The sequence below is a fragment of the Denticeps clupeoides genome, chromosome 1 (assembly GCF_900700375.1).
Source record: "Denticeps clupeoides chromosome 1, fDenClu1.1, whole genome shotgun sequence".
Lineage (NCBI taxonomy): Eukaryota > Metazoa > Chordata > Actinopteri > Clupeiformes > Denticipitidae > Denticeps > Denticeps clupeoides.
The window spans coordinates 7644073-7657984 of NC_041707.1; the positions used below are offsets into that span (position 1 = coordinate 7644073).

The window sequence follows — 13912 nt, forward strand, 5'->3', positions numbered from 1 at the left end:
TACCCACAGTAACTCATCCAAAGGGGCGCTAGTCTAACAGAAGCTCCCTGAAACCATCACCGTGAGAACAAACAGCGAGAGCTTGCCTGGCCTGGCCTGGCCTTCGCATGCAACACAGCAATGCGGCCCTGGTACTCGGAATTAACTTCTGAAAGCTAAAGGGTTCAATCCGAACGGGTCTGAATGGCTGCATTCAGTGTTTGCCCTGATTAGGCCATTTGTCCCTCGCGGGCCTACCCTGTTTGTGATCAGAGCTCCCATTTTTGGCTCAGAGGTAGTACAAACATTGACCCATAGATGAAGACCTACACTATTTGGCTGCTGATTTGTGCAAATATTAAGTAGTTAAGTCTTGAAACAGCACACGCTATTGGACGATTCTCTCATTTTGCTAACTTTGCTAAAGTTTCTTTATCCTCATAACTAGAGAATACTTGTACTAACTTGTATCTTTCGTATAGTCTGACTTATGCAAGAAAAAACAAAGTGAATAAAATGATTGTATTCATGGTTCAAGTGCTGAACCATGAATATGACAAAAAGCCATGTGCTTTGTTATGATAAAAGCCATACAAGCAGTTTGAAAACTTGCCATGTGATGCACCGGACACAGAAAAACTAGTCTCATTTGTTAAAACGAACTTCCGCAATAAAAATCTGTTAACTCTCTAACAAAACTATTGCACCAAATATTTTAATGTATAATGCGTGTCAAAATTGTGCAATACTTAAATGAAATAATGTTTATGAGATACCAATATATGCAGCTAAAATGACCAAGATGGTCAATGCGAGGGACAACAATGTCACAATTGCTGTTAAGTTACACACTTAATAGCCAGTACTAAGAGTTAAATTGTGGTGCATTGTATGAATATTTCAATTAAGCCTTTACTATTTAATATTACATTTACAAGCTGAACTTGTCTGGGTTATGATAATAATTACAATTTCATTGAAAGTAGTAAATATTTCACATTGCAAGAAGTAACCATGTTTCAGATGTCTACAAAACCTTAATTTTTTTTTAAATACATTTAAATTAAATGATTTACATTATCTGGGAACCTATCTTAAATATTAGGACAAGTAAAATATTACAAATATTACAGAATTTATTTTGTATTTTGGTTTATTTTTAAGATAATTGCACAATTATACTTTTTAATTCATCGTGAACATCAGTTCACTAAATCTGTCTAATGAAAGGGGTTATTACAGGGTCTCACCAGCTTGTTAGTGAGAGAGGAAAGCCATGTTGACGTGCTTCTCCATCACATGGTGCTTTTAATCTTATTATGCAGTCAGACTGTGGTGCACATTGAGACTGGAAAAGAGCCACTTCGCACCTGCTTTGCCTGGTTAAAATTGCGCCATTACATTATATCATAGGCCAATATGGAGCAGTCACCGGGGAGAAGCCTGTTTGAGATGTCTCACGTCTTCTGCCGCAGGGTAACCATCCTTGACCATCTTTTTTCTTTTATGAACAGGACTGGTTTGGTGTTAAAGCCCATTGTTTTTGGGCTTTAACAATAGAATATCCACTGAGATTATTTTCTATAACTTTCTATCCAAACTATTGACAACCACAGACATCTAAATAGGCCACTGGTGGTCAACACTAAGTGATGGTCTCATTATTGCAGTGCTTTTCAGTGAGATAGTAGATTGTGTTTTGTGGTGTCCTATTTTTGAATTTCATTAAAAGTGAAATCATCACTTGAAATTCCTGGTCTGTTGCAAAGATGTGCAACCGATTCTCCATTTTTTCCCCCCAGCTTTCACCCGTGAGCCCGTTCCTGCCGAGTCAGCAGAATATGGGTTAGCTGAGGCTGTCTGCATCTGTGCTTCTGTGGGGTGGATTCACATGAATGTGTGGAGGGTCAGTCAGTAAAAAACTCTGCAGCTGTCCAGCAGAAAATGACCCCGTGGGTGTTGAGCAATGGAAGTTTGCTTAGCAGTGTGCGCCATTCTGTTTCTTATCACGAAACAGTATTATAATTGAAATTGAATTCAATGTGGTCCTTTGAGGAAAAGAAGAAAAAGAAAGAAAGAAAAAAAACACACACACACACCTTTTGAAAACTATGGAACAGAAAGGCTCCATAGTCTACAATTACCCTCCTGCGTCCTTCCAGAACACATGGCTTTCAATGATAACGCCCAGCCCACGGGTCCATGGGTGAGGAATGGTGGCTAATTTCACAAACGATTGCTTTCTCTCTCTCTATGAGAATACCCACTCTAAATCGATCTTGGTGTGTAAATGCAATCAGCGGAATTGTGACCTTTTTCCTCGTCTACTGGATGAGGTCATTTAATTTTGGGCACAGTGTTGTTAATTTTAGGAGAATGTTATTTCATTAGAGGGCCTACATGAAAACGCTTTAAGTGGATTGAACTTAACCGTAGATTTATAAGCACTTGGGCCTGGTTTGTATCTGTGTCCTCTGTGACGTAGGTCATTTTTACTTAGGGGTGTACTCACTTTTGTTGCCAGAGTTTTAGACATTAATAGCTGTGTGCTTAGTTATTTTGGGGGGAAAGGAAATTTACACCTTTAAATAAGCTGTACACTGCTGTCCGAAGGAAAGATGTATAATAAAATTATTACAAAAATGTGAGGGGTGTACTCACTTTTGTGAGATATTGTATACGTTTGCTAGTGGAAATGATTGGTTCACGGGAATCTTGCAGGTTCATTGATTTTAGTTTATTATTATTATTTATGAACTTTCTTGTGGGTGTTGTGTATTCATGAAGTGTAACATCATATCTTAATGATGCTAGTGTCAAATAGAAACGAAAGGCTGATCAATTCTGTTGGGATGGCTGAGGAAGTTTGTAGTGACTTATGGATCGTTTTTATGGGAATAGTAAAAATAGAAGCTGCATCAGTCATGCCATTCCATATTCCATTTATTCCACATTTTGCATTTATCTCAGCATAGTCGATTTATTCTTTGCCACATGTGTTTGTTATATTGTGATGTATTACCATATAAGAGTTACTGCATACTTTGCAACTCTATGAAAGCATTAATATAAAGATAAATTGTTGAACTGTTTGCATTTTGCTGAACTGTCATATTTATGGTGACAGTAATATTACATTTAGGTACGTGTGCCTTTACAATGGAGGTAAACTGGTATGGATAGCAGGTGGTAAGCTTGTGCTCAGTACTGAACAAGTTTCAAACATCATATTTTTGTCGTTGATGGTTTGATTACGTTCCTTTTGGACCATTTTATCTTTTGCGCTGTTAGCTGGTATCTCAGACTGGGTAACTCTCTAGCCTGACGCTTCACCCAATCATTGACAGACATATCTGAAACTTACAACGGAACCAAAACCCCGAGCGATGGCAGTAGTTCCCTCCGCTCACGTTGACATCTGAGAATATTCACCAGGCAGACAGAGGGTTTTGTTAAATGGCTGCCGAATGCCTGTGTGTTTAGCGTCAACTGCTCCACTGTATTAATTAAACATGCATAAATGTGTGTCAGGGTGCCGCTCTTCCTCGAAACGCACTGCAGCAAAGTGGGTCAGTAGCACTGTGTGAAGAGTGCAGCTGAGCAAAGAGAGAGAGAGAGAGAGTGGAGGAGAAATGCCTTCTGCAGCAAATTGCCATTAAAAAAAAAAAAGTTCAGGCAGGGTGGTGTGTGTTTGTGTGTGTGTGTGTGTGTGTGTGGTCACTGCTGCATTGCAGCGTTCGAGGCTCTCGGGGCCAACGGAGCTCCAAGACTGCAGAATATAGCCTTTTTCCAGCTGTTCTGCTATGTAGAAGCACCAAAGAGGAACAGTCTTAGTGTCCAGTTGCAACTCTGGAGCGTCGTTGTGTCCTAGTTCTGTCTTTTTTTTTTCTTCTTCAACTCTTATTAGCTGTATTTATTCATACATGTTGTGCCAAATACATATTTACATGTTTAAACAAGAATTCCTTCATTTGAAAACATTCTTTTTCCACAGATCCTTACCCATTAGCACTAATATAATAAATCAGATGCTAGTTTCCTGTATTTATTACATGTAGTTGATTCATTAGTAACCTGTAGTTTCAACATGGCTTGTGAAGAGGAGCTGTCCTTGGTGCTGATTCCTTCAGCGTTTAGGGGGTTAAATTGCTGTTCGTGCTTTTGAAATCCTGAAATCCTGAAGTCTCTCCCTTCTCTGCTTGTCTCCTTCTGCATAAAGCCGAGCAGCTTTGGTTAAATTCCCTCGGCTGCCAAGGCAGCCTATGGGATTAAGGAGCTGAGGGTTTCCGGCGACTTCTCTGGCACAGCTTGGGCGAAATACTACAGGGGTCAGCTTGGGTGAAGCCTGCAAAGAGCCAGAGCGCAGGCGGTGCTCAGCGGCGGAGAAAGCCGATATCCCACCCGGCTCCTCCCGCCGGCCCGACCACCTGTCCTTTCTTTCTGATCCCACTCACCAGATGGGCCGTCATGGCAAAACCCGTTCTCCCCCTTCGTTTTGGCTGCTGGTCTCCACAGACCATGTGTACACTTCACCTCACTCTTCGTGTACGGTAATGGGGAAATGTCCTTGTATCTCTGGACAATCCTCCAAGGGTCTCATCCAGCAGCTCTTCAGAATTGAATACACTTTTAAAAATGACTTTCATGCCCACTTTCTGCAAATGCAGAAAAGCCTGCAAGCACATGCCATGTCTCAGCTCTACAAAAATGCAACCTTGCATTTTACTAACAAGACTGAAAATGAAAACCAGAAGAGACACAATTATTAAAATACATTTTTATTAATATTGTACTCATTTTTAAACCAGTAATGTTCCTTTGGAGGTCATTGGTGTCAAAGCGTCGACATTGGAGCTCCATTGCATTCAACTACAAACCACGGCCACCATGCTGTCAAATTTCGAAGCGGAGTCTGTGCGGTATTCGTACATTAGCATGCCCCGCCCTGCAGGCGCGGCATGCGAATGCACGCTAATCTCTGGACGTCTTGAGCCTCGCTGCAGGCTGCAGGTCGGCCGGAGGACAGGGTGTGGTCCGCAGCGCTGTTCTTGCTGTTGGTGTTTTGGCGCGTGTAGCCAGGGCCTGTGTTTTTGGCAGTCTCGTACGGAACAGGCTCAGCGCCCCTTCCTCCCTCCCTCCCTCCCATTTTCCCTGCCTTCTTCTCACTGTACACGCTGAGGAACACGCACGCGTGCGCCTGCAGCCCGGTTTTATTAGGGCTGTGATTAATGGGCTGCCGTAATGGGACTTTGTTGTAGGTGATGTTTATTAGACAGCGCTGCTACGGCTTGGTTGTGGAACATATTTTCTGGAAGCGCGTTTTAACCTCGGCGGGGAGGCTGAAAGGGCGTGTAAACTTCTGTGAAGGCTGACTGATAACTCATTTATCCAACTTATCCAACACACCGCAGAGCCGCGTAGAGCCTTCTAACCCGTCCTCAGAAGTAGCCTATTGCCCGACCATCCTCTACAGCGGTAAGTTAATTGATAGCCAAAAAAGGACAAAATAACAAAGAGCAGTACTTTTTGCTTTTTCTCAGAATGCGAATCTAATGTTGTCCAGTGGTAAATGAGAGCAGCAGTCATCAGAGGTTCGCCCTGGTTCAGTGCAGCTTGGAAGAATCCCACTGCCCCTTCAAATTAGTGTTGTTATTCCCTAAACGCTACTGACAACATAAGTACAGCATATGAAACTATAACCATTACCTACATTTCAAAATGTGTGTACTATATGTTATACATTTTAGATGTTGCATTTTACCCAACTTGCAAATTATGCAGCAGTGCACGTTCGCCAAGTGGCTTTGTCTGAGTTGCTTCGCCTGAGATTAGCAACATTAAACGCTGTGTCGGAGGCACAATGAATCCTTCCATGCTACTGGATTGTGAAGCATTTCCTCGTGCCTTCATTCTTGAGGATGAAGGTTCTGTGCGCTTGTTTGCATTTAACTGGAGTCTTTGAGTCGTCTATGATCATCAGATTCAGATGATGAAGGGAATAGGTAGAATCAGATTTAGTCTGTTTGGTCTGCTTGATCAGCAGATAAGTACTTCTGTGAAGATGGTTACAAATGATTGTTGCATAAATAGCACAGCTCTACTGTATTTACAGCAAGCAAGCCTGCATTGGCATATTTTTTGCCTCATTAGGAAAAGAGCCGCAAGAGATACTATTTTTTTTAATCCAGCAGTTCCAGAGAAGAACCCTGTTCCTGATGAGCTCTTCAGTTGAAAACAGTGCCCTGTTATGCCATGCTATAGCCACGCTGATGAATGCGACAGTTGCGCTGAGATGTACATCCCACTCTTCTCCTTTTTTAAACTCCTGCTCCAGGACAACCTATACAAGTGTAGTTTATCAACAGTGAAAGAAGAGCCGCTCAGTAAACCTCTCCTCAGGCCAGGTCTGCAACCCATCCACCTGCACCCCGGCATCATTTTCAACCATAAACTAATGTAAGAAACATGAGATGTGTGGTAACGGACAATCCTCAGTTTTGTTCTAGGAGCACGGACGCGGCCTTGAACTGCCCCGTGTGTTTTAGCAGGTTCCTATTTTAGGGAATACACAAGGGTTTATATGCAGGCTCGTGGATCTGAGTGCTGAAAATCCTCTCAGAAGCCCTATAAATACCAGCCCTGGCCAATCCAATAATTACATTACAGGTTGTCTATGGAGGGCCCATCATTTTTTTTTTTAAATGCTCATTTTGCATAATTCTCATAATTAGAGGTGAGTAACGTCTTACTGACCCATGACAGTATCTCCACCTCAAACCCTCAGCCATAAAGAATAAGTCTGCCTACCTTGCTTTGTGCTTATTTGGTTGAGAAAGGATACAGCACTGCATTATGGGAATCTAGAGCTCTCTGGAGCTCTAGATCCTCCGAGATATTTGTGGAAATGGCTCCAGTCGAAAAAAGTCAATCTGTACCCAGCGGCACTTTACCCTCCCTTACTGAGAGCCCTGAGAAATGGCTGAGGGCCAGTGGCTCCGTCCACCAGGAGTCCAGTTTTACTACAGCTGCAGGGTTTATTCATCACTGTGTGTGTGGGTGGGTTCTGGTTTGGGGCTGCATTATGTCTCTCAGGGGGATATATCTCTCCCTCACTCATACACACACACACACACACGAATCTAGAATCTAGCTATTCTATACCGGGCATAATTACTGCAAATCGTCTCCTGTTTCCTCCTCTGCCAGGCTGGGAGCTTTAACTGTTCCTCTGCCAGAACTAGTCAGCTTCAGGTAAATATGAATGCTCACTCCTCGAGATGTTAACGGGTTAATGGAGGCAGTAACGCAGGAGAATCTACTGCACCGGAGAACCCTTGTTAAGTTGTTATGCAACGCCTGTGCTCAGATTTAAAAAAAAAAAAAAGTCTTGTTTATACGGGTAATGGAAAGGAAAAACTGAGTCCTGCTGATTAGCCATTAACGTAGAGGTTGAGTTGGTTTTTATTAAGTCCATTGTCCCATAACATAGCGCTTGTGTGTACACTTGGCAGATCGGAGCACCGTACCCGACCCTGACGTTTACAACGACCGTCCAAAAAGACACGACAAAGCCTAACAGCCTTTCGAGAGGATTAAAGCCCCCGGGGTCTTTTAATGGCTTCTCTTGCATTTTCAACATAGATCAAAACCTGAGAGGGACACACACGATGTCTCTAACTCCCATCCACCCGTGGCGAACACCTGTTTTCTGCCTTGGTGATCCCAGATCAAAATATTTTGCTCTGCAATGGAGCTTTTGTGCCAGCCGCCTCACGAATGATCATGATTTAATGTTAGTAAAACATTCCCGATGGAAACCGATTGCTTTGCGAGGATGGTATAAAATCACACAGGAACGTACCACTAATAAGTTGTTTTGTCCCTTTTCGCAGATGTGTGATTGTGTTGCTGAACCCCAAAAAGAACAAACAGCACCATATAATCAACAGCTCCAGGTGAGACAAAGAAATGAATTTGTGCTTGACCCTGACGTAGCTGATACGTAGCTTGACCCATGACGTAGCTTGACCCTGATAAAATCGTATTATTAACGCCTCGATTTCTTCAGAACCATTTTTAAGAGATAGGGTGCTGTAAACATTTACCAATGAAGACGATGTTCTGCACAATGCATTAAAATTCCTGATTATAGACTGTGCAGGAATTTGTTAAAAAAAGTGTAATAATACTCCATGATAACTCCTGGCACTACGGATGATTTTTCTGATGAGTCCATCTTTCTCACAAGTCTCTCCATGTGCTGAAGAGCTGTGATGTGTAGACCCGCCCTCGCCTTCACTGTACAATTGACACCACTCTGTCAGTGTGCTCATTATCACCTCCTTTTAATAAAAAAAAAAAAAACTAAAGTAGTGTGTTTGCCCAGCCCAGCCATCGATGACTCAAAGCCAAATACAGCTGTTCCCCAGATAGCACGTCCCCCACATCTACAGGGACGGCTTGGCCAATGGTTTTGACAAGTGTTTTGAAATGGTCCTGTGCCACACCGAATCCTGATATCCCTGTGTGACTGAAAAGTCAAAAATATATTTCACAGTTTGTTTGATTTCATCTGGGGTCGGCCATGTCATGCACACAGCAAATGCTTGACTTTTGTATTCTTATTTTTAATCAGATGAAATTAAATCCCTGGGTGTTTAAGATAAAACACAAATTAAAGAGAAAACTCTACAAAGCATTGGTCATTGGACATCAATACGAAGGTATAATTCTTATCTTAAAATGCCACCAACAACAGGGGTCGAGTGTCGGTGAAAGGTAGATGAGTATGGAAATGATGTATATCGTACAATGTGACTTTCAGTCACCAGGTCACAACCCAGTGCCCAGTGACTTGCTTGCTCACAATATTATTTATTTTATCTTCAGCCTGACACTCATCTCTCAGTCTGCATGATACTAGGGCCAAATCTGACATTTTTGTCCTCATCGGAAATGAAGCATTGTAATGTAATCCACTAAAATCTGCTGTGGAAACAAGTCACTGTATGTGAGCAGCATTGTGAAGAGGCACAGGAAGCCAGTGGAGAGGCACAGGATGCATTTTTCTTCAACAGCAACCTCAATGCTTCCTCTCCCTCTCTGCCTCTACAGGAAAACTATCACCACTCTGGCTTTCTCTCCAGACGGGAAGTATGTGGTGACCGGTGAGGTGAGTCTCACATTAATCACGTTTTCATTAGCCGCCACTGCCACTTTTCATCGTTAAAAGTCCTAGATGGTTTCTAATGTCGGAGCAAGCCTTTGTCATATCGCCTCTTCTGTTTTGAAAAGTTCAAGTGTTTCAATGATTTCATAATCAAGAATTGTTGTTGTGATTATACCATTGCTAACACATTGAGGGGTGAGAACATGCAGTCTTTTTGGCTTCTCTGTATGGACTCAATAACTCATATTCTAAGAGCTTTTATTTGATGTGTATATCTCAGACAAAATGCCACTTACTCCAACATGGTTCTGGCCCTCAACAGATCAATAGCTGTTGTGAGAGTAAAGATGTGGATTTTGCATCCTTAATGTAAAAAGCTTATTTATTATTAATGACACTATTTAACTGGTTGAGAACCTGATAACTACCCAAAAGTTGCTTAAAGTGGAATAAAGTCTTACAGAGTAGAGCTGTAATCGAGCTTGAAAAGTTAGGCCGGACCCGGTCAGAATCCAACAGAATCAGACCCGACAAGTACAGCTTTTAAAAAGCATGGCTTTCTTTGTGTGCACTGCAAGGGCTTGACTCCGTTTTACCTCCTCAGCATAATTAAAACAATTCACCTGACCACGGTGTCCAAGAACTGCAAATGAGAGGAACACTTTATTTAAAAAGTAAGATTTAACAAAACAAATTTGCAGCATACGAAACGCAGGGATAGGTACTATAGACCGGAAGTTCATGTTGGCTGACCGATCATTTACCGTGCACCCAACCCCAGCCTGACAGGCAATAACAGCACAAGGTCAGATGGAACTGTGGTGTAATGGTCGAACATTTTGCACCGACGCCCCAACTGATTTGTTGCGCGTAATGTTATCGTTCATCAGGTTGTTGCGCGTGGACGCCGCTCGACTCTTCTGCTGGCCGTCTTATCCCCGCTTATCCAGAACCCATTAATCACGTCTGTGAAAGTGATGCGTGTGCTTACCGGTTGCCATGGAAGCACGGGCGGGCACGGTGCCAGCCTACGCACAGACTGTGTCTTGCTGTCAGACAGAGACAGCGAGGGAGAGGAAAAAGACGAGGATGGAAGGGAGAGCTGAATAGCTCGTGTGAGGTCTGTGTGGCCAGAAGGTTGGCACGTGGTTTCTGCCGTCGGGGGGGGGGGGGGGGTAAGTTTAGTAGAAACATGGCGGAAGAGACGCAGCAGGTGGGCCGCCGCCCCTGTGTTCTACAGCCTCGTAAGGCAGCGTCTGTTTGCTGTTGTTAACGTTGTTAACGGGCACCACCACACCCCTGCCACTGTGCCTCGGCAGGCCAAGGCTTTCCAGCACACCCCGCCAAATATTTATAGCCCGTATAACAGCACCGGGCGGTCCCAGCGAGAGCTGTGTTTCCAAGGCTGACTAACCTGCTGAGTTGGCGGTTTTTGGGTGTTCCGCTCCGAATGGCTCAGATAAAGCGCGTAGTAAAAGATACCCGAGGTTTAATCCCCCCGACAAAAACATGGGGGAGCGTCTTCGTGCTTTTTCTGCACCGAATGCTTTGGTGGCCTGGTTTCCGCATCCCTGATCTTCGCCGCTTGATTAGCTTGCACAAGAGAGAGGCACACAGCGGCCAGGCCCATTTGCCTCGGCATGGAATTTGAATATCTGCCTGGTTTGCGTGACTTCCTTTCTGTCTTGTTCCCTTGTCCCCCTCCAGAGTGGGCACATGCCCGCGGTGCGGGTATGGGATGTGGCAGCGAGGAACCAGGTGGCCGAGCTGCAGGAGCACAAGTACGGCGTGGCGTGTGTGGCCTTCTCCCCCAACAGCAAGTACATCGTCAGCGTGGGCTACCAGCATGACATGATCGTCAACGTCTGGGCCTGGAAGGTACCACACCAAACCTTCTCAAGGGCTGCAAAGTGGGTTCTAGGTTTCTGTGTGCATTTGAAAGCACTCCTGTGTTGCACACTCACCTAATCTAGGGATAGTTTTACAGATTATGCCTGTAAAACTATCGAGAGCAGATGCTGCAGCCAGTTTCTGATTGCAGGACGATCTTATTACAAGTTGTATGCATCTAATGTGGGTGGTTTACTGCACGCGTACCTCTCATCATACTATTGGGGGATTTAGTCTTAAACTTCAGTTTACAATCAAGTTTAATCATTTTGTTTTTAATCATTTTTGTCTTTCAAGGGCTTTTGTCACTGTTGTGTTCTTTTTCTCTGCCCATTTCATCTTTCCAGAAAAACATTGTAGTTGCTGCCAACAAAGTGTCCAGTAAGGTGACTGCTGTGTCCTTCTCTGATGACAGCTCCTACTTTGTCACAGCAGGAAACCGGCATGTGAAGTTCTGGTATTTGGATCATGCAAAGTCATCTAAGGTTGGTTTGCCAAAGCAGCTTTTAATCTGCCTTCAGTGAACATCTAAGCAAATGTTCAGGTAGACATTTTGAGCTGTGGCTTCTCAGGTTAATGCTACGGTGCCACTGCTGGGCCGCTCAGCGATCTTGGGGGAGCTGCGCAACAACTTTTTCAACGATGTGGCCTGTGGAAAGGGCCGAAAGGCAGACAGCACCTTCTGCATCACCTCGTCTGGACTGCTGTGTGAGTTCAACGAGAAGCGGTTGCTGGACAAGTGGGTGGAGCTGAGGGTGAGTGGGTTTTTTGGTAGATTTTGAACTGCAGTTGTGATTAGATTGTGTGCGGCTAAACGCATGAAATGATCACTTTGTTTTTGGCTGTAAAACTATTATATGTGTTGATTGAGATGTTATTCCACGCGCAGCTGGCATACTTTTTTGGCCCTTACCCAGCCCCAGCTGCTTCAGAGGACTTGTGTTTGTGTGGAATTTTTAGACTAGCAGCTGTCTGCCCTGGTGGCGTGTGTGTGTGTGAGTGTGTGTTCCTAATGAGTTCTGCTTCCTCTCCCCTCACACTGTCCAGAAAAATGACAGCATCACAGTAAGTTGCTTATGTGCTGTTCAGACATCACCTCCACATCTCATCTGGCCACTCGAATCCCCCCCCCTCGCTTATTGTCCATTGATCCTAACTTTTTTAAAATCCCATATGAAGTCTCATTTGCATTGTGGAGAGACATGCTCATTGTAACGTGTAAGAGAGTAACAACATACTTTAAAGGTGAGATGGGAGCCCCAGTAAGTGGGTCACGGTCAAAGCAGGTGGGCACCCCTCACAATTATGTCTTTGTGGCACCCCCTGGCTGGCACAGCGGGTAAAGAATGAGAGAGGGGGATGTGCAGATAGGGGAAAAGAGACAAAGACTTTTTTTGTCCGAGCGCTCATCAACTGTGAGGGCGTGACATTCCATTCCAGAATTTGATTAAAAAAAGGTCTGGTCACATCCTGACCCCTTTCTGAAAACATGACGTCACGTTTGTTGGTTTCTTTGTGCAAATGTACCAACGATGCAAAATCAAGTTTTCATGCTGTAGTCCGGTCATATCTATGCAGTCTGTCTGTGTGAACCTCTGAATGGGTTTGCAAACAGTGGAATAATATAAGGATATAATGAGTTCTTCCTGTTCTAAAAAAAAAAAAAAAAGTAGGAAGTAGGAAGACTCCCAGACAGGCTGACTCCATTTTATTTATATGGTTTAAGGTTTGTAACGTCACTCCCTCAAATCTGCATGTTACCTGCATCAGTGTGCGCTGGACATAACAGCCATTATGCACGTGCATTTTACTCGGAAAGTATGTCGGTCTGCATCATCTTGAATTTTTCAGAACTGTGACGTAATTAAAATATGAAAATTAGGTTAGGGATGACCTGTTTGGCAGGGATTTTGACTGGTTGTGAAAGTAGAGCATTGGTGCCAGGGCCATTTTCTTCATCCATCAATCCGCATCACTCTGGCTGTGCAGACGGGCCTGGCGACCTCCCTCTCGGTGACGGAAGAGCTGGTTTTCTGCGGCTGCGCGGATGGAACAGTCCGAGCCTTCAGCCCCGTCAACCTGCACTTCATCTGCACTCTGCCCCGCCCACACAGTCTTGGCACCGACATCGCCACAGTGGTGGACGCCAGGTGAGACAACAACAATGACCCAAAAAATGATAATACAAAGAAACCCCCTCATCTTCATATTACATTATTCATTTACAGCACTTAGCCGCTTAGGTCACCCTAAATCAGAGGCACTATGCTAATTCTACACAACTTACATACAACTTAAAGGCGATAAGATGAAATAAGATGATCTTTTATTAGTGGGAAATTTCCAATGTCATTGCAGAACGTGAACAGTACAAGATTAGAGAAACAAATAGCATAGACAGCATGTCGACTGTATAATATAAAAGTTCAACATACAAATAAAGTGGAAAATAGTCTGGGGGAATTAAAAAAATTATCAATATATACATAAAAATATATTTGTGAGCGTCTGTATACATAGAAAGTGTACATGTGTACAGAGTGGACATATTGCACATAAGAAAAACAGAAAAGGTTTGTATGTGTGTGTGGTCAGCTGTTGCAGAGCCTGGCAGCGGTTGGAAGGCAAGACCTTCTGAATCTCTCTGTCCCACATCATGGTTGCTGCAGCCTGCCACTGAAGGAGCTGCTCAGTGCTGTCAGGGTCTGATGCATTGGGTGGGAGATGTTGTCCAACAGGGATGACAGCTTATCCACCCACAAATGCAAATCACTGAACACTTAATAACACTTAATGTTACAAGATCACAATAATCTTCAAATTTCAAACTACAATAAAAAGAAACAGCAGATAAAAATATAATACACTTAAATT

General features: G+C 43.6%; 1 protein-coding gene across 1 annotated transcript in view; it reads left to right on the forward strand.

The window, feature by feature from the left end:
• mapkbp1 (mitogen-activated protein kinase binding protein 1) overlaps positions 1 to 13912 on the forward strand; it is a 35329-nt gene that overhangs the window by 4610 nt on the left and 16807 nt on the right. Inside the window, 7 exon segments of the mRNA XM_028978172.1 lie at positions 7872 to 7934; positions 9094 to 9151; positions 10856 to 11026; positions 11386 to 11523; positions 11611 to 11793; positions 12086 to 12103; positions 13028 to 13188. Coding sequence (XP_028834005.1) covers positions 7872 to 7934; positions 9094 to 9151; positions 10856 to 11026; positions 11386 to 11523; positions 11611 to 11793; positions 12086 to 12103; positions 13028 to 13188 — 792 coding nt within the window.